At 35.0% G+C, this 21,518-nt stretch overlaps 2 protein-coding genes and 1 pseudogene across 3 annotated transcripts; 1 reads left to right on the forward strand and 2 right to left on the reverse strand.

The window, feature by feature from the left end:
- Nucleotides 1-448: 448 nt before the first annotated feature.
- Nucleotides 449-7,761, reverse strand: LOC306845967 (major facilitator superfamily domain-containing protein 8-like; the record flags this gene model as incomplete). The annotated part of the gene is made up of 11 exons (XM_079378997.1): nt 449-529; nt 1,348-1,478; nt 1,671-1,793; nt 2,781-2,994; nt 4,408-4,481; nt 4,745-5,042; nt 5,802-5,881; nt 5,963-6,082; nt 7,147-7,209; nt 7,319-7,504; nt 7,686-7,761. 11 exons carry the CDS (start codon nt 7,759-7,761, stop codon nt 449-451), a joined length of 1,446 nt encoding a protein of 481 aa, XP_079235123.1.
- A 3,765-nt stretch (nt 7,762-11,526) lies between these two features.
- Nucleotides 11,527-16,859, forward strand: kcnmb3 (potassium calcium-activated channel subfamily M regulatory beta subunit 3). The gene is made up of 4 exons (XM_079378854.1): nt 11,527-11,567; nt 13,732-13,941; nt 14,401-14,569; nt 15,728-16,859. The coding sequence occupies exons 1-4, from the start codon at nt 11,542-11,544 to the stop codon at nt 16,106-16,108; spliced, it is 786 nt and encodes a 261-aa protein (XP_079234980.1). The 5' UTR covers nt 11,527-11,541; the 3' UTR covers nt 16,109-16,859.
- Nucleotides 16,860-17,392: 533 nt separating this feature from the next.
- LOC306846506 (calcium-activated potassium channel subunit beta-2-like) lies at nt 17,393-19,898 on the reverse strand (annotated as a pseudogene). The gene is made up of 4 exons: nt 19,852-19,898; nt 19,529-19,699; nt 18,364-18,575; nt 17,393-17,686 (listed from the first exon to the last, which is right to left on the reverse strand). The product of its transcript is annotated as a calcium-activated potassium channel subunit beta-2-like (transcript).
- Between the last annotated feature and the right edge of the window lie 1,620 nt (nt 19,899-21,518).

Below are 21,518 nucleotides of genomic sequence, written 5' to 3' on the forward strand. Positions count from 1 at the left end.
AAGTATACGTTGATGGTAAATGCTGTGGCATCAAAACATTCATTGCTCTGAATGTTTGAACACTCTTATTAGCATGCCACAGCAATATTAGCTCAGTCAAGGGCTCTGTGATATCTGAAGAAAGATCTGCTAGCATTACAATACAATCTCATTAGTAGATTGTTAACTTGCACAAGAACTCAGAGAAATGTGCTATTTAAAATCTGCCATCTTATACACTGTGGCGGCCAGTTTTTGTGAGCCAATAATATGAGCCATAAATAACTCGTTAGATGAAGGAAAATGACATCATCATGGTGCTGATTAGCCGATGACATCTCAGACTATCCTAAACTATGATGTAAAAGGCAGGTGAACGTTAAAAAAATATAAATACATTTCATGCTTTAAGAGCCATCCAAAAACACTGAGAACTCTCACCTGTATCCTGTGTAGTGAAGGGTGGTGTCTATCCTCCATTCTCTGAGTCCTGTGCGTGCTCCACCCTGGGCGGCTCCACCAGCTTCTCATAGGACAACACCATCATGATCTGAGCAGGACAGTCATCATTAGTTTCTTTGTTAAAGGGTCCCTTTACAAATGACAGACATTTTTCCCATAATTAAAAATTCTGTCATATTATTTAGTTTTATACTTAATATACAAACTGAGCATATGTGGATGTAAATATTTTCTTTTTTTAGTTAGCATATTATTAAAAGGATTGTTGCAATCATAACAATATTTTATGAATATATCTATATATTAAAATCTACAAATAAACTCTGCTAAGGACGAGTTGAGTTCCTTTTTTTTCTTATTTATTCCCCTAATTTTATATTTACGTTGGTCTGAAAGGGGCAATCTTTGACCCTATTTTTATGATTTTTTTGTACAGTACATTACTAATTCAATATGAACATTCATGGGAATTTCAACATAAATTTTTTATACTAAACTTCTTGAAGTGTCAGGACCTTGGGCACAAGACTAGAAATTACTTCCAGCCTTGATACTGTCAATGCTGCTACTTTTTTACCAACATATGTTATTATTATACTGTAGCTTGAGATAGCACTATACAATTTCTAAACACTTACAAGTATTAACTGTCTGATAAAGTGTTTAAAATCTTAAATTTATACTTATTTCCAAATCACCTTTTTGAAAGAAACAGTCCTCAAATTCTAATGACCATGCAATCTCTTTTAATGGAGATTTTTTTTAAGTTGACTGGATCTATAATATCTGTTTGCACAAAGCAATAAATGTAACTATAATTGAGGTGGTAAATGTGGTTATGATGACATACTAAGGGAAATCTCTGATAATGTTACAGAATCGGTTATAAAGAGTCTGTTCACGCACCAAGATGAGGGTCAGTAGGAGCATCATCATACCCAGCATCACATATAGATTTCCTATTAGACCCCCGGCCCACAGGGGACCGAGAATGGTGGCAAGACCCCCGACTGAACGCCGTACACCCTGACTAAAGCCTGCACACACACACACACACACACACACAACAACACCCAGTCATGAGATTCAGCACGTAGTTTTGAATATTTAATCAGTGACAATATGTGACATCTATACAAACATGAGTGTTACATGTTTTCTCAAGATCTCATCACTCTTTTTCTTCTGTCTCTTTTTGTATTCTCAGGGGACTTCTCTTTGTTTCTCACCTTGTGTTTTCTCAGCTGTAACCTTAGAAAAGAGGGACACCTGAGACACGGCAACGAAAGGAAGTCCCAGTAACTGCAGGAACACTCCGATGATGAACTCAATCAACTCAAATGCAAAACCACCTGATCAAAACACATATCATATCGAGAATGAAAGTGAGAATATCATTCCAAACAGACAGGCATTCTAGCTAGACAGATAGACAGACAGACGGACGGACGGACGGCCGGATGGATGGATGGATAATTATATTGAGGCATGGATAGACATATGAACAGATGGACGGGTATATATGGACTGATGGAGAGATAAATATATAAAGGGATGCATAGATAGGTGGAATGGATGGATGGATGAATGGATGGATAATTATATAGAGGAATGGATAGATGGATAGACAAATGGACACAAATATAAATGGATGGATGAATGGAAAAAATATTGAGGGATGGATGGACAGATGAATGCATATATAGATGGATGGGTGGAGGAAGAGTGAGGAATGCATAGATAGTGGGAGGGATGATGGGTGAATGAATGGATGGATGGAGAAATAAATATATAGAGTGATGGACAGACATATGAACAGATGGACACATTTATAGACGGATGGATGGATGGATGGATGAAAAAAGTATTAAGGGATGGATGGATGGATGATGTACAATTATACAGAGGCTTGGATAGACGGATGGATAGATGGATGTAATTTATAGATGGATGGATGGATGGATGATGGACAATTATTTAGAGGCTTGGATAGACTGATGGACAGATGGTTGCATATATAGATTGATGGATGGATGGATGGATGGATGGAGAAATACATTTATAGAGGGATGAATACACAAATGAATAGATAGATAGATAGATAGATAGATAGATAGATAGATAGATAGATAGATAGATAGATAGATAGATAGATAGATAGATAGATAGATAGATAGATAGATAGATAGATAGATAGATAGATAGATAGATAGAGCAGTTCCAAACTAATAATGCATATCATTGAGTTGGCACCAAACTGAGCAGGCATATTGTGTCTGTCCATGCCCAGGTGTATGCCAGTTTCTCTGGACGTCTGCCACACACACACATACACACACCCTGTGGATTGGCCAGGAAGATGAGGCACCAGACACAGGCCCCGCTGCAGATGAGCAGCCCCACCGCCAGCACCACCCGGTCCTCCAGCACACGGCTCAGCCAGCGCACCAGGAAGAAACCTGCAATTACCTCCACCCCACACAGGCTGTACATCACACTGTTCCCCAGCTCACCGAAGCCAAAGTACTTCTGCGTCAGAGGGGTCACCATGGTCTGGAGACAAGAGAACACAGACATCAACCATTCAGAACACCCTAGCAACCACATAGCAACACAGAACAACTAATAGCAAATCTTGCATGAGTAAGAATCACTCACATTCTTCTGGCAGTGTAAAGTAAATGCAAAATTATAATGTATCTAACGTGATTTTTTCTTATAGAAATTTGATTTAGAGTGAAAGAATAAAAGATAATGAAAAGGAACATAATGAACTCTATAACCAGTTTGTCATGTATCTAGGTCAGGCAACCGGGAAGGTAAATGTGTGTCAGTTTCAAATACCTGATTATATTAAATCAAAGCTTAGATTAGATTACATTAAATAAAATTTATGTTCCTACTACTCTGAGCCTTAATCAATCATAATTGGACAGACACTATTTAGTGGCTCAGATGAATTTAGGACAGTGTGCGGGATCTGGAGACTGGCTTTCAGAAGCATATTGAGCACAATTTGAATGTAACTTCATCATAAAAGTATTATTTTTATTATTAAATACTCCAAATATTGGCCCCACTTACTTCAAAGAGCTTCACTGTAATCCACCTTGATTTATTTATTTATTTGATTTGATTTATTGGTAACACTTTAGAATAGGGAACACTTATTCACTATTAACTACGACTTTCCCCTCAATAAATTCCTCATTTGCTGTTTATTAATAGTTAGTAAGGTAGTTGTTAAGTTTAGGCATAGGATTAGGGATGTAGAATAAGGTTATGTAAAATAAGGCATTAATATCTGCTTAATCACTACTAATAAATGGCTAATATTCTAGTAATATGCATGCTAATAAGCAATAGTTAAGAGACCCTAAAATTGATTTGGTTTTATAAATCAAATGAAATCATAGACATATATACATAGATTCCTCAGTAGTGACTGTTTCTATGGGCTAAGCCATCCAGCATTTTTGGAACGGTCTGCGAACCTTTGAGAGCATTGACTGTCTGCGTCTACAACAGCAAGTTATACGCTTTGAATATTCATTCATTATTATGGCGGATGACGTCCAGTTGACCGTTCAAAAATGGTGGACGCGTCAATATATCTAGAGTGGTCGAATAGGGACTCTATACATATCTATGGTTTTAACACCTTGCAAGCATATTAAGACACTGCAGCATGTTTAAAGATACTGCTAACATTTTAAACATGTTGCTAGCACATTTCTAATATATTTTAGAACACTGCTAGTATGTTTTAAAACATTAATATGATTTAGCATGATTCAGCACATTGCTAGCATAGGTTTTGCTAATGGTTCCATAAGTGGGATCTGTTTTAGCATATTTTAGCATAAATTGCTAATAAGTGTTTATCTGCAATGGTCATCTGACAACAAGTGAACCAGCACTGCCACTGGTGCCACCTTGAAAAAATTAGATGCTGATGAATTTTACCTCAAGTGCTGTCTGATTGAAGAGAGTGATGAACTGAGCGGTGAGGAGAACCACCACCTCCTCTCTCAGAAACTCTACAGAGAGAGAGAGAGAATGTTATAGATCTCAGGCATTTCAAAGCTGCCAAGACAGGATTGAATATAATGGAGATATCTACCATGCACACACACACTGCAATCGTAGAGCAAAGACAGAATGAGCAGATCGATAAAGCTTTTTCAGGCCACTACTCTCTCAGATTAGCACCTCAGATACAACAAAGAAGGAATCAATGCCACACCAACCCAAAATTCTCTGCCAAAAAAAAAAAAACAATACAATAAACACTGGGCTGCACCTTGACTGGCACTGAAGTTTTCAAAGGGGTCAGAGGTGTCTAGAGAGGGGGAATCCGGAGGAGAAGGTGGGAGTTCAGATGAGAACTGGGTCTCAGTTTGTTCTGGATTGACCGAGCCATACGAGTCCTCTACTGCAGCCCTGTTTTCATCTTCCAGATTCATGAGGGGCTCATCTTCTTCACCTCTGAACTCTCTGAGGGGCATGTTCTGCTCAGGGAATGAGTCCAGTGGTGGGATGTCCCAGTACAGGATCATTACTGCAAACTGCATAAGCACCCACATCCCGCACATGAAGAGCTGGGTCAAGAAGAGCACAAGTCCAGCAAGATTTAAATAAACAGGACAATTTACATGAACAGGCTTAAAAATTATGAATAAATAGATTTAAAAAAAAAAGGTTAATCTAAGAACATGTCATGTCATATTTTAGATTTGTAAAATTCTTGTTAGATTCCAGTGTTTTTAATTCATTTAATTTAATTTAATTAAGATTAGTAAAGTCTCATTAGTTAACATTAGTTAATGCATTAACTAATAATAACTGAGTAATATAGTTATTAATCTTTGTTACCATTCTTAGTTAATAAGAATGAAATGCATGAAATGAAAAAAATGATTTTTTTTATAGAAATTCCTTTTTATAGAATTTCCATTTTAAATAGAACATTATAATGTCACCATTTTATTTTATTTCATGTTTTTTATTTTTGCTAAATTTCATTTGTATTGTTATTATTATATTTGTATTATTATACTATTATAATTATATTATATATTTTTATTATATTATTATTATATATTTAGTTTTTGTAATCAGCAAAGTAATCGTCTTAAATTATATCTATGAAATATCAGCTGGAGTGCCGGACATGTCTCTGTTATTTGATATAATAATATTAACTCTACTTATGAGCTGAATCACGTCTGTTACATTTGGAGATATCCAAAATGTGCCGTGTTACCACATATTCACATTTCAAGCTGTGTCAATCATGTGCAACATAATGTGTTTCAGAATTCAAGTAGATTAATAGAAATTAACCAAAACAGACTTACCCCAGGTGAGGTATACTTATTTACTACAAATGGACCGAGTTTGAAATCACACAACCTTAGAAAGATATTGAAAGCAGGACCTGAAAATAAAAATGCACAATGTCTAAATATTAAATGGAAGAAAGTACTTTTGCCACTTATTATGTAGAGCACTAACTCACCGATCAGAAGTCCAGCCTGACGGCATGCCATGACAGCTGCAAAGACTCTTGCTCGCTCTTCAGGGAGAGTAGTGCGTGTGAGGAACCCAAAAATTGAGGACCCAGCTCCTGCTCCAATACCTGATGGAAGAATCAAGTACTATAAATGTGGTGTACTTTGCATTCATAGAAATATAGATAGTTTGACTTTTTAAACTATATAAGATAAAATAGAAATGGTATGTTGCATACAGAAAATGAATACAGTTTTTATTAGGATGTGTAGGAACCTTCCACCTCCCTCAGCTCCACCTGTCTGCTACTGGAATTATGTATAACTATTCATGCAGTATATCTTAAGCACACACATGGACAAAAGTATTGTGACACACCTCTTAATCACTGAATTCAAGTGTTTCAATCTAACCCATTGCCACTGGTATATAAAATCAAGCACCCACCCATGTAGTCTGCTGTGAATTTTAGTGTTGGTACTGTGGAAGGATGCCATCTTTGCAATAAGTCAGTTCATGAAACTTCTCCCTGCTACAATTTCTTCTCTATAGATTTTGTTAGAGCTCTTTTGACTTGCCCTATGTGCTACTCAACGTCAGTATAGGCTACATTTATGTATGTGCAACCACTCAAGCTAATTCAGTTTTGTTTTAGAGTTTCCAAAGTCTTCATTGTGTTTTAACACAATTTTGTTCCCTACCATACAAATAAGTGACTTTAAACACTGATGTTCAATAGGTGTTGAATTATATATATATATTAAAAAAAAAATCTTAGAACTCAAAAATATGACATTATATATTGACATTACCACTTTTAATAAGATAGTAAACAATTTTTGAAAAACTCTTACATTTGTAAGTAATTACAGTCTCTTGGGGGTTGAATACTTTTGATGGCAATTGTGTGTGTATATATATTTTATAGTTTTATATATTTTATATACTTTATTATACATAATAGATTCATACATCTAAACAAGTTCTTGTGTCTGGTCAGGATGATTCAACACTGCAGTAATTACAATCTAATGAGAATCATCAATCAAACAACAGATCTCTCTGTTAGTATCTGTTTGATGTCTCAAATTACATTAATGATGATGGTTTGCACCACAGGAGCAGAGAAGTTCACAAACAAACAAAACTCGTTGAGACTAATGGAACAGTGCAACTTCAAAATATCCTCACCTGCAACAAGACGGCTGGACAGAAGAAGCCATTTTGAATATCCCATGAAATACATGAAGTTTCCTATAAGACAAGTTTGTTGCAATGAACAAACAGCATCACAAGAACAAGGGATATCTGATCTATTTCAAAACCCACATCACATTATACATCTCCGTTCTACAGTACTGACCCACAATTTCAAACACATTGGAGAAGATGATGATGTTCTTTGTAGTTCTGGTCTTGTCTGACCAGTGACCAAACATTGGACCAGACAGCAGCCCACTGAAGCTGAACGCAGATAGACCCAAGCCAAGAAAATAAGGTGGTGCCTCTAATAACTGCAGATATCTCCATATAGTGGGCAGAATGACAGCTGGGAGAGAGAGAAGACCATTTAAACAGTAGATGTGCAAAATACAATCAATACATTCACCATTTACACTTTAATACAGTTTTCTTGAGGATTTTAAGCACTATCGATTCAAACAAGCAATCTTGCTGCATTTGTATTAGGAAGAAAAGAAAAGAAAAGAAAACTCGTCAAATATACTTACCATATTCCACGCCACTCAAAAGAAACATCAATCCAATTGTCAGAAAAGACAGTTTTCGTCTTTGCCTGTAATCCATCGTAGTGTTTCTGTAGGTTATTTTCTCAGCACTTGATCATTCCTCTTCTTCATGGTCCAATTATTGTAATGAGAGGGATGATGTTCTCCATTACTGGCTCTGGTATGTAACCTCGTCTCACTGCCATAGCTCTTTTTTGTTGGTCAAGGCAAATTCATTTTATTCAGAAAAAGAAAAACTATAAGCCGTGTGGTGCCGGCGAGTTTAGGATAGACTGGGGGAAATTTGGTTTTGATGATTTTACACAAACACGCGGTTGTTGTTTCAGTGAATCCCTTTTCCTTGAATATGATCATTCAGGTTTCCCTCATGAGTCGAAGATAAATGCTGTATAATGTACTCCTCATTGATGCAGCATTGAAGATAAACAGAAACACTTCTAGGAGTGTCTGTACAGAGAACACGCACCAGAGATCTAGTATTACCTGTGGGCTTGTATCCATTATTTATCGTGCTCAGGTGAAGTGGACTGTAATTCTACTCCCATAAAGCTGTATCTTCACTTCTTTGGATCGTTATTAGAGAAATTCTGCTAATTATACTGACAATTTATGCAAATGTCGGGTGACACTTCATGATAACTTCATTAAATAGTCATTAACAAACATGACTGCTTTTTATTATAATACCAATAAAAAACACACTATGGTATTACAGTGAATTTTTGACACGTGCATTGGGGTCTTGTGTAATTATCCATATTATATGGTAATCATTCAGTGGCATGATATATCAAAGTACCATGGTTTTATAGCATCGGTGTACCATGTTACCTCCTGTACACCTTTGTAGGGGACATTAGAAATGTAATAATAGTTTGATTAATATATTTAATGCATATATTTGTATTTGAAAGGAGTGTGCTAACTTGTATTAAATGTGAACTTATAATGTACTTCAATTCTTACAAGTTTATTTTTCTTTTTAATATACTTACAGATAATGTAATATTCATTAAATAAAAAAAGTTACTTAAAGAGACCATGCTTTCATGGCTATTTTATTATTATTATTATTATTTAGAGAAGTATGTGTTGTATGAATGTGTTGACTAATATATTAAAGCATATTATTACATGTATTTGCTCATTTATTTATTTAAATGTACTAAATGTATCTTTCTAAAATGTTTAACTGTAAATATATTGAAATGACATTGTCAGTGAGTCCTAGTCAGCGCAGTCATCAGCCACCACTTACCCACGATCACAATCACCCGCGTTCTGATCACCCAATCAAGCCACCCATAAAGCCACGCTCCACTTACTGACTGATCGTCCGGTCTACCGTTCACTACAGGAACAAAGCCAGACCTGCTATACTTACCTGTGTGACTCTGTTTCCTCCGATATCCCGAAGATTCTCCACCGCTCCCTGGATTCCTCTTGTGCTCACCATTCCTTCCCTGGCACCGGCTAGCCTGCTTACCTGCACTCAGTTCCACGGATCAGCCTTCACCTAACTCCATCTGACACTCAATAAAGTTCCCTGTTTGATTCACCTCTGTGTCTCCTAGTGTGTGTCCTGATAGACATACTGTACAAGATTCAATAGAAATTAAAGCATATTTTAATTTGCCATAAATTCTTGTCAGTACATTTGTCAATACACTGTAATTAGGAAATTAAGTAATTCTGAAATGACATATACTTAAGTACATTGAAAAAGCACTATAAATTTCAGATAATTGCATTTAATACATGCTATAAAACATTTAATAATACATTTTAATTAAGTTGCAAATTAGCATTAAGTGTTCACAACCCTTACATTCAGTTTGCACTCAAGTATATTCTTTTAAAGTATACTATTAAAATGTAAATTTTATTTTCATAATATGCTAAAAGTGTCTGCTAAGAATTATGCGATATTTGATAAAGACTTCTTAGAACATTTATTATAAAATGTTATCCTTCCATGTTTTGTATTTAAAATTCAATACAATATTTAAACCAATATCACTTTTTTTTTTTGTTCTTGTGGCCCATGTTTGTCTCTCATAGAGTTAACAGCATTTGCTTAGCATCCTAATCACATATAATGTATACTGTATCAGATATGGTTTTACTGTATATGGACACCATGTTCTGTTTCACAAAGGCCCCTGAAAGTACTTTCATATATACCAGCCAGAGGAGTTCTATAACCAACGACCAGCCAACTAATACCCTACACTGTAAAAAATTACCGGGATTTTAACAGTAAAAAACTGCGAAAATGCTACAGTAAAAACCCGTTAAATGGTTAACGGTAAGTTCCTGTACAGGCAATTTACAGGGAAAACCCGTAAACTGACATTCCCAGAATTCCCTGCGTTGCATTTCAAATTTTGTTTGAATTTGATGTTTTTTCTTTGAAATAACTGTTTCTTCTTAGATTTTTCTTATCAGTTATGTTTATTAGGGTTGTATGTTACATCTAGGCCTGGTTGCACAGACAGGGCTTAGACTAACCCAGGATTAGGCCATAGTTCAATAAGGACATTTAAGTAGTTTTTATAAACGTGCCTTAGACAAAAACATTACTGGTGTCCATCTTGAGACAAAACAAAGGTATTGATATATTTTAAGATCAATCAGTGCAAGTTTCTTTCAGTTGAAACAGCTCAGACTTACATTTTAGTCTGGGACTAGGTTTAAGCCTTGTCTGTGAAACCAGGGGCTAATGTTGTTAAATTGTTTATTGCATATTTCAGTTTAATGAGTCTCACGAGTCTAATGTTTTTTAGTGCTTGTGTGAATGACACTGTGCACCTTCTATATACAGTATGTTATTATTTAAAAGCTGCTTGTGATGGGCTTTGGTTCATCATGTGACTTTCTCATCACCACCTGCATTTGGTGGTTATCAGTGTAAAGGTACAAAACAGATTTCAGTACTTCAATAGATTGGTATATTAACATTATATTAGTTAATGAAATTTCGGTATTTAACTGTAACTTTAAGTTAAAACCGTAAAACCTAAAATGTTGTTACTGTATTTTTTACGGTAGAATTCCAGCAACCACAGCTGACGTTTTTTTTACTGCCTAACAAATAATGCCAGAACAGCTTATACTTAATATGTTTTCATTTGACAAGTCTAAATGTAGGTCAATAATATAACATTTTGACATTTTACAACTTAATTTCACTATAAACTAAAGCTTAACTTAGCAAAAGGTAGAATTTTCACTTGGAATAAAACTAATAACATTTTGTTAGTCAGTGTTAAATTTAGTTTACTTACTATACATAAAGACAGCTCTGAAAAACCTTAATGTTTATTGTGGTGTTTTAATTAGACATCATAAAACGGTATGTGTTCCTCACGTCAACACTCTGCTGCCCAGCAAAGATAGGCTACTGTTTAAACAAATATTATTTTTTTTTTTTTTCTATGGTGCTATTTACTTTTGGACAAACTGAACAAAATGGTTCAGAAACCATGATATTTTATTAGACCAATATAAAAATGAACTTTAAGCAAATAACAGTAATTTCACTTTTTTCAGGAAGACCAATCAGAACAACTAAATCAAACACGTACTAGCACCCTGGCAGCCACCTAAATTACTCTTTGATGCTAAAAAAAAGCTTCTCAGGTTATTTTATTCAAGCTGCAATGCTTACAGCCTCAGCAGTTGCTGATCAGGTGATCCAACAAATTGTTTACTTTTTCATATACAGTAAATCGTTCATTAATAATTAACATTATTTTGGATAAAAACTCATTCATTATTGATACACTGTTGTGCTCATAAAGTCCTCAGTTTTGTCATTCAGTGTAGTGAATCTATCATGCACAGAAGAACGCATGTTTTGAGGTAAGATTTGGAACTTACATCATTTTATAATCTGTGTTACAGGAAAGTAAAGACAATTCCATGGGTTTCTGCAGATGGGGTTGGGATTTGGACACTTTTACATAATATATATAAATATATATATGCATTTGGGGGGGGGGGGGGGGTGTTCATTTGCTTCATTGTTTCGTAGTTTACTTGTGAAAATACAAAAACAAAACCTGTCAGGACTGCTTAGAGTCCCATAGGACATAATTATGGTCTGGCTGCAGGGGTTCCTATAGAAACCCTCTGTGGCATCCCTGTTCAGGCAAAGGAAAGATATTCCACTGATCTCATCTGGATGAGAAGAAAACAATCCCTTAAGTGCACTCTGTTGTGCACTACAAGGTCTGACGGCTATGCAGCACGCTGCTTCTGTGTCTGGATGTATAGTACATTGACCTTGTCAAAGTGGGGTCAGTGTTGTGTTAATTTAGTGCTGTAACCCAGTTAAGGGTTACATAGTAAGATAGAAATGCTGCGGAATCAGTCCCCGCGGGGGTCTTTCAGTGTTCCTGTTAACATCACCCTGCACGGCGCGCGGCGACGACACACACGGTATGTATGGAGATCGTATCCACTGCCTCAGTCTTCTCTTTTACTAAAGCTACTTGTCCAGTTCTGAAACTGAGATACCAATGAATTAAGCATTGAGTTATTCCAAATATAACAATAGCAACTATTTGTTGTCCACTACTTTTTTATATTTAACCTTATATTAACTTAAGTAGAGACTAAAATCATGACGGGATAGTTCACCCAAAAATAAAATTGTCATAATTTACTCTCTCATGTTGTTCCAACCTGTGAAAAAGAAGTGTTTAACTGTACTAAATGTGCACTTGTGTACTTCAAACCTTAAAAGTGTATTTAAAAGGTCCTTACACTGGCTTCCAGTTACATTTAGGATTGATTTTAAAGTACTTTTACTTGTTTATAAGTCACTCAATGGCCCAGGACCTAAATATATTGCTGATATGCTCACTGAATATAAACCTAACAGACCACTCAGATCATTAGGATCTAACACCAAGGGTTCACACAAAACAAGGGGAGTCTGCTTTTAGCTATTATGCGGCCCGCAGTTGGAACCAGCTTCCAGAAGAGATCAGATGTGCTAAAACATTAGCCACAATTAAATCAAGACTCAAAACTCATCTGTTTAACTGTGCTATATGTCCGAACTCACTGCAATGAATTTTAGGTATAATAATTTTCTTTAAATTTATTTTAAATCAATTTCTATATCATTTTAAAAATCCTTGTTTTTATTATTTTTATTTCCATGTTTTTATTGATTTTTAATGTCTATTTCACTTTCTTTTATGTAAAGCACTTTGAATTACCGCTGTGTATGAAATGTGCTATATAAATAAACTTGCCTTGCCTTGCCTTACCTTGCCTAAAAAAACTGTACTTACAGATAATATTAATTAAATAAAAAGGCAATGTACTTTCTTAGCATGTTAAAAACAATTGAACTTTGTTATAATGTCAGATCATTTTAAATCATTATTTTTAAATAATTTGTTGGCATGCTTGAAAGAAGTACACTTATTTTAATATGTTAAAGCCTATGTAAAGTACTGTACTTGATTATAATTTTAACTGTGTTATTTGATGTTACATTAAAAGTTGATATATTTTAAATGTAATTTATATATTTAAATACATGACACAAGTTTCAATTGAAATGACATTAAAGTCAGCATGTCAGTACATTATATTATACATTTAAATTTATATTAAATGTAATTTAATTGTAAATAGCATGCAAGTAACTGTCCAAAAACTTTACATTCAGTTTGCACTTAATTCTATTCTTTCCATAATAAGTATCCTTTAAGTAACCCCCTACCCCCCACTTCAAGTCATAAGTCATACATAGTCAATATATATAATATATACAATATAAATAACTATATCCAAAATGTATAGTTGCTTTTGAAAGTGTGAACTGCTTTTATGGTTTTATTGGTTTTAGGATTATGTTTTTTTGGGGGGGGATTTTTGTGGTTTTTTTAGCTTTAGGTTGCCATGAATTTCTGATCGTTTTTCTGAATTTCTCTTTTTGTATTTCATGGAAAAATAACAGCATATAGATAAAGTTAAGTAATGTAAAGTTGTGTTTGTTTGATTTTAGGGATGCCTTCTACCAGCAAGCCCAAATGCAGGAAAATGGCAAGTGGAGGAAAGCGAGGGAGATGAAGTGCAATGAGAAAGCCAGAGCACAAATCCCAGAGTCCAGCGTAGGAGAAGACAGAGCCGTTCTCTTGGGCTTCAGCATGATGACCTTCTCCATCCTCATGTACTTTCTGGTGGGAATCGTGATGGTGAAACCAAGTCTCTACAGGTTAGTTTCAGGTCTTCAGGTAAACTATATGCCTTTAAAGAATAGTATCCTTTCATGTTGTCATTTTCTTATTGCTGATCTTGCAATTAAAACATCAGTTGCTATCAACACAATGAAATATGATAACCATAAATAAATATGAAATAAATTGTGTGCCAAAAATTAAGTGCTAAAGAGTTTTTTTTTTAAATAATGAACATTCACCACAGTTATTTTTATTATTATTATTATTATTTCCTCCATATCTCAAACTATGCAATGTGTTTTATAGCGTTCTGTGACAGAAAATCAATTTTAAATATTTTGGAATAAAATAATATTTACCTTGATTGTTCTTTGTTTTCTGCTAAAAATGTCTTGTATTTAAAATGAAAAATGCTATACAGCATAGCCATACATTATTACATTTTTACATTGTAAACCTTCACATCATTTATTTAATGTTTGTGTTTGTAACAGTGACTGGAAACCTAATAACTGCACGCTGGTGCATATAGATTTGGTGGATGAAGTGATGGATTGCCGTGGCATTGATAGCTTTAAATGCCTGCGTGTTTTGGTGAGCAGTACCCCTGAAAAAACACTTCGACTTTACTACGATGAAGACACTGTCAAAAACAAGCCAAAGGTACTGTCGTCAGTGTGATTCAACTTTGACAATTTAAGCACCCTGTCATTCCAAATCCTAGGATTTTTTCGTTCTTCTGGTTTTCTGGAATATGATTGTAGTGTCAAGCTCCAAAAAAAAAAAAAAGCACCATAAAGATACACAGAGACTAAATTTGAAATCTTTGTAGATCTCATTTACAATCTCATTTATAAGTCTGCCGACCAATTAAAATTTAGTATCCTCATATATTTGCATAAATGCAACTTCAAATTAGATTTGACATTTGTGCTTTTATTTATTAATAAACTCATGTATTAGTTTTATTTCAGTCTGCTCCTTACACAAATATAAACAGACAAAATAAAAATTGTGAAATAATTATTTAGCATAATTCTACAAGTTCCACTTGCATCTTAAAATTCAAACAATCCTACTATTTATTTTATATTTATCTATTTATCTCTTCTTTATCTATGTATTTCAACAACTTATTTTATGCAGGGTCACACTAAATAATTATGATGATGGTGATGATGATGATAATGATGATTAATTACCATTTAATTAACTTAAAATTTTGAATTACTGAAATTTTGAACATGATCTAAATTGTAATCACACATGGCAACTATGTATCATAAATGAAAAAGTAGCTCAATATTTCAAATGGCCTTTTAAAAAAGTTCTGAAACATTACTGGAGTATCACAAAAACCCACATCATCTTTAGCATTAGTTTTGTGTTGCATTGACACTACTGACATTATATGTGTGGCAATTTGTAATTTAAATAAAAAAAACAATTATATATAATACTAATTTTGACTTATTTCAGTGAGTCAAAAATACTTCATTTTACGACAAATCGTTTTGCCACTTTTATGTATTTATTTATTGCCTCTTTTATTTATTGTATTTTTTTATTTTCTTCATGACAACAAAATGAGCGGTAATGCTTTAAAAATGAAAAAGACTGTCCATTACTTAAAGATTACATACTGTTCCAAGTTGCAGACTAAAAATGTGTGTGTGAATGTGTGTGTGTATATATATATATTTACACACACACACACACACATATATATAGTTCATTTTTTCAGTCATTGACCATGTAAATGTCAGAAATATCTATTTCAATTTTACATTTCATTAATACTTGCCATAATCTCTCCCTCAGTGTTTCTACACTCCGAAATGCCAACGAAACAAGACCGAACAAGAGGCTGAGGCCAATAACATCACAGATGCATTAATAATGAAAGGGGAGCAGAATCTGACATGCCATCTCAGTCCTACATACCCAAATGACGCCATCTTTAGGAGGAAATACACCATTCAAATGGCCTTGTACTACCTGCTGTGGCCCAGCCTGATGTTGTTTGTTGGAATCCTGCTGGTGGGGCTGGTGAAGCTCAACCAGCATCTTGCCTTCCTCTGCACTGACATCAGTAGAGAGGAGTTACTAGGCAAGCAGAGGAAACTGACGGAGGGAAGGATCTACAGGCTCTTAAGATGGAGGTCCGGAGGCCCCACGGAGCAGAACAACCCAGTTAGATAGAAGATAGTTTAATGTACCGCAGTGGGCAAGTTAGTAGTTATAGGCCTGATTTCACAGACAGGGTTTAGCCTAAGCCAAGATAAGGCCATAGTTCAATTAGGACATTAAGTCATTTTTATAAACATGCCTTAGAAAAAAGCATTACTGGTGTGCATCTTAATACAAAACAAAGGCACTGAGATGTTTTAATATCAGTCAGTGCAAGTTTCTTTCAGTTGAAACAGCTCAGACTTACTTCTTAGTCTAGGACTAGGCTTAAGCCTGGTCTGTGAAACCGGGGGTTAATGACTTTATTCAGAGTCTTATGAAGTTAACATTAGTGCCTTACACTCTATGGCCACAGATTTTTATACATTTGTTCATTATAATCAATGAACTTAATATAGAGGGGTTTGTTTCTTCATTGGAACTGATTTTAACAATTTTAGCATTACATCCTGTGCAGTGAATGGGTGCCGTCAGCAAGTCCAGCAAGTAACATCCTACATGAAGTAAAAAGCTGCAAATTTCAATTTTTGAATGAACTATTTTTAATAACAGTAAGAAAAAAAAAATCTGTTAAAAAAAACATAATACAGTATGCTGGCAAAACATTATCCGTTACGTTTTTTGTAATTTCCTTCAACCTTTAAACGCAACACAATTCAAAGCATAATTCAAAATATGGGTGAAAAATCAATACAGAAAATTCAGTTCTTGTTTCTTTTGAAATGGCCACTTTTCATGATCCAATAAATCAAATCCTATTATATAATACCAAGCCCCTTCCTGTTGAATATTTTGTGTCACTCAGAAATACATCACATTGCAAGTAAATAGCTTGTGAATGAATTAAAGTCAAATTTTTTTTTTTTTTTTTTTTTTTTTTTTTTTTTAAACAAGCTTGTATGAAACAATTCATTATAGAAAAAAATTATAAACATATAGTATTATATTTACTTATTGATTATTCAAATGAATTATTTTTCTAATATTATTAATCAAAAAATTCTTTATGATAATTTTCCCAAGTCTTATAACAGATTAGAAACAGTGTCAAAAAGGTTAGATGTTTTAATGTCTGGATTATATTGCATAATTATTCAGTATATTGTATTATTAATAACGCCCTTCTACAAACAGCACTAACTCCATCTGGAATAGAGCAGCAGTTCAGAGATATGAGTTGTGGTTACAATATAGCTTAGTCATGTCAACTACCAGTCAATCCTTGAACAGCAGGAGGCCAAAAACCATTTGAAGAAGAAATGAAAGCTCCTTCATTCACTTCACTAAGTCTGTCCATCACTGTGCCCACTTTGGGGCTTTGCCAATTTGTTCACACAGTATGGAAAGGTACTGAGTGAGCTTGACCGTGAGTATGATGAGGGTTCCTCCAGATAACATGCAGGAGGGCCAGAAGAGAGAGTGGAAGACTGTGCTGCTGCCATACAGACGGTTCAGGAGGATGCTGCCCTGATGCTCGCTGGAGTCATGGTAACATGTTACCTGCTGGTGCATCTTCAGATGCTCCCAAATATTCTGGATCATAACACGCAGGGCGGTGTGGTCCTTCTGGCATTTGGGCACATAAAAACACTGGAAAAACAAAGGCGTGAGTTATTTGTTTAATAATATTTATTGATTAATTTTGAATTTAAAGAGAATCATTTATTACAGAAATGTATAACTTATCATTTATTTATTTATTTTTCTGAATAAGGTTTTTTTGTGGGGGTGGGGGGGGCAGTAATACATTTATTCAGCAAGGACACATTAAATTGATCAAAATAATGGTAAAGTGATTTATAGTGTTACAAAAGATTGTACAATTTGTACAAAAACCCCAGTGACGGGTAGGTTTAGGAGCGGGGTTAGGTGTAGGTAATTCGTACAAATTCATACGAATTGTGCAACTCGTAAAATACGTACGATTTGGTAAAAATCATATGAATTTGTACGATTGAGGTCGTACTAATTGGTATGAATTAGCCACCTTGTCAAATATGTACAAATTGCCGTGAGATCAGGCTGGCAAATCTTAAAATGCAAAATGACTGAAAGTGAGCATTTCTGAATGTCTAGTTTTTGGATTGGCTAAAACGCTTTAGGAACTGGACTGCATAAACTGGAAACTGTCTTCAGAGAATTGAGTTTATTGACTCCAACAAGTTGAAAATGTTCTATTTGGTCTCAATTTAATCTCATTGCTGTCTGGGAGAAACCACTGAATTAATTAATTTCCATGGTCTTCCTAAATTCACTGAATGATTGACCTCAGAACTGACGTCCAGCATCTCCTCACTGTGAGAGAGCAGCCCAATGCGGCCGGTGGCGTTCAGGCTGACGTAGACCTGTAGACAGCACCAGCAGGTGCTGACGTAGACCTGAGCTCCACCAGCAGTCTGAGCCACAGTTATATGAACAATTGATATCCTTTGTTAGAGTGGAGTTTAGCACAGTGCAGGTGGTTTCATCTGTCAATACACTAGAACACAAAAGATTTTTAAATTTAGACTCAAAAATAAGGCTTCCATAATGGTTGAACATTTGTCTGTTAAGAGTCGAGTTTAGCATGGTGCAGGTGGTTTCGTCTGTCAATACATTGTATTTTACACCAAAAAGAAAACTTTTAAAAGAGAAATACACTCAAAAATCAGGTTTCTATATTGGGATGAACATTTGTGTGTGCAGTACAGCAAACACTAAACCAGCGGTCATAATTATTCAACCCCTATTACCCACAGTTATCAGAAGAACACTGTACACAAGCATGGCCTTCATGCTGGGACACCTCACCAAACGCCACTCCTGACCAAGTAAAACATAAGAGGCAGACTTGAATATGCTAAAAATAAATATTTGAATAGACCTTTGGAGTTCTTAAAGAATGTTTTTGGAATCATGTGACCAAACTGGAACTTTTTTTGGATGGATTATTATGGTATGTGTGGTGCAAAAAAAATGCTTATGAGCAGAAGAATATAGAATGTACTTGAGTGGCCTGTCCGGTCTTCAGTTTTAAATCTGATTAAAAATATTTTGTGTAATTTAAAGAAAGTGGCAACATGAAAAGATTTCAAGCGATCTGGAAGCTTTTGAGGCTAAGATTTATTGGAGAAGCTGGCAACATTTATTGGAGATTATAAAGAATAAAAGACAACATTTGGAGGTTGAATAATTCTGTAAATTAATGTTTAGAGCCAATAATTTTTTTTTTCATTAACTTTGCATTCTCAGAATCACTGAAAAGTGTATTAATACACTTTATATAATAGTTTATTGATACCTGGATTGAATTGTTGTCAGAAAATATTATTCTCTATCTTGCAGGTCGAGGGGGGTGAATATTTTTGATCGCAACTGTAGATACACTGATGATGCAGTTATTGTTTTAGTTCACAGCTAAATATTATTCAAGAAGTCATGATATAACACTACCTGTCTGCATAAGCACGCACCATGGTGATGCAGATCACAAAGTACATCATGATCGAGCTGAACACCATTCCCAACCCCAGCAGAATGGCTCTGTCCTCCCCGGCCTTCTGCGCCGTTTCTGTCCTTTTTTTGTCCTTTAGCTCATTTCCCCTCAATGTCTTATAAATCACCCTGGGAAAAGAAGTCCAAACTGTGAAATAGTTTATAATTTATCAAATGTATAGTTCCAGTCCTGGGTGCTGATTGGCCACAGATGATATGAACAACAGTCATCCAAATGAAAGTTAAGGCACATATAGAGCAGGTGCTAAACAATTGCACACCTTTGTTGTGTGACTCGTGTTGCTTTGACACCCTTCACAAAGAACATCTTGTCTGATGCCTGTCAGTGAGATCTGGAAGACCTAAAAACAGAGAAATCGCTGGATTATGACACAACACTTATGGTAAAAAGCCTTTGAATATTACATATCTAAAAATGTACATATTGAAACTGATTTGAGATGATACATTTTCCATTTATACCATAGTTCCGTTATACAACTCTCTGACTCTCTCATAGTTTAACACATTGTTTGTACAGAAGCCAGTAGTATTGATTTTACAATAGACTGGTTTTACTATGTAAAGAATATATTAAGTATTCACTGACAGTGCACTTCAGTGATGCATAAATCAGCCAGGAAAGATGGTCCATAACTCTGTAAGTGCAGTTTCTGAATAAATCTGAGTGGAGATGGCCTTAAGAAAGCTTGAAGGGCAGACTGAGCAATACCTTTGCAATATCAAGTGGTTTGTTTGAGTATGTCTACTTTCCACTAAAATCTAAATTTAGTTTAGAAACAAAACCCATTTTAAATAAATATTTCTCAAATCCCTTTTAACATTGACTTTAGACAAACTGAAACTGACCCAGAGACTGAATATCCAGTATGTCATGTCCAGCCTTATTAATTCTGGAAATGGGAAATTATTTGGAACAGGAAGCAGATTTACATTTGAATCTACATGTGCATACATGCATATATTCAGCATCCTGTGGGATGTGGCCTATTCCACTCAACTTAAACAACTCTTAAATATGAATTTTGTCCAATCTCTGTAATTTTCTAAAGAACTGAACTCAAACTATTATTACTATCTCAACATACAGTGCTCAAACATGATTAGCATGCTTGAAAGTGCTCCCAAAAAATTTTTTAAGGGTGGCCCATGCATATTCAAACAAAGCTTGAGCACTCTTATTTGCAGCTATGAAGAGCAGGTCATTAGGGGGCAGCAATGGAGTTGATGGTTGATAGAGCCCAACTTTCAAGATTGCCTTGTCATTACTCAGAGCATCAGGGCATGAAGGGAATTACATTACTATTACAAGTAAACACTCACGTATACATGCTGTATCGGCAATGTCAACTGTTTTTTAAGCGGAACATGCTTTTGCTAAATGCAGAACCATGCCAAACATAAAGCATTCTAGAGTAAATGCGTTATTGATTCACTGACCCTGGTTTGGAAAACAGCCCAAATCCTTATCCCTGAAACAAGTAGACAGAGTCTACTTGGACAAAAAATGCTAAAGCTCTTTCCTTTTGTCCAATGTCATATGATTTTTAAGTAATGAGATGATTGAAAGCACTTAGCAATGAGGGACGTACTAATATTTTTACAAGTTCCTGCTGAGAATGAATAGGCCTTTTCAATCAACCAAAGGGTTTTTGGTTGATTGAAACCGTCTAAAAACGTTGTATCCATTTGATAAATGGATTTAAAAATCAATGCATACGAAGTCCTGTATTCTTTGGAATTCACAAATAAAATCTGCTTTTCATTCAAGTCAACGGACAGCAGCTTAGTGGCTTTCTATTATATTTTTCTATGTCTCACTTGAAGTAGCAGTTGCATTTAACTCCAGGACAACTTGAATCAAAGAAAGCACATGAGTGACAATGTATTTCTGAAACATTTTCCCTTCACGAAATGTGCTCTGGTA

Source organism: Barbus barbus (genome assembly GCF_936440315.1).
Source record: "Barbus barbus genome assembly, chromosome: 26".
Lineage (NCBI taxonomy): Eukaryota > Metazoa > Chordata > Actinopteri > Cypriniformes > Cyprinidae > Barbus > Barbus barbus.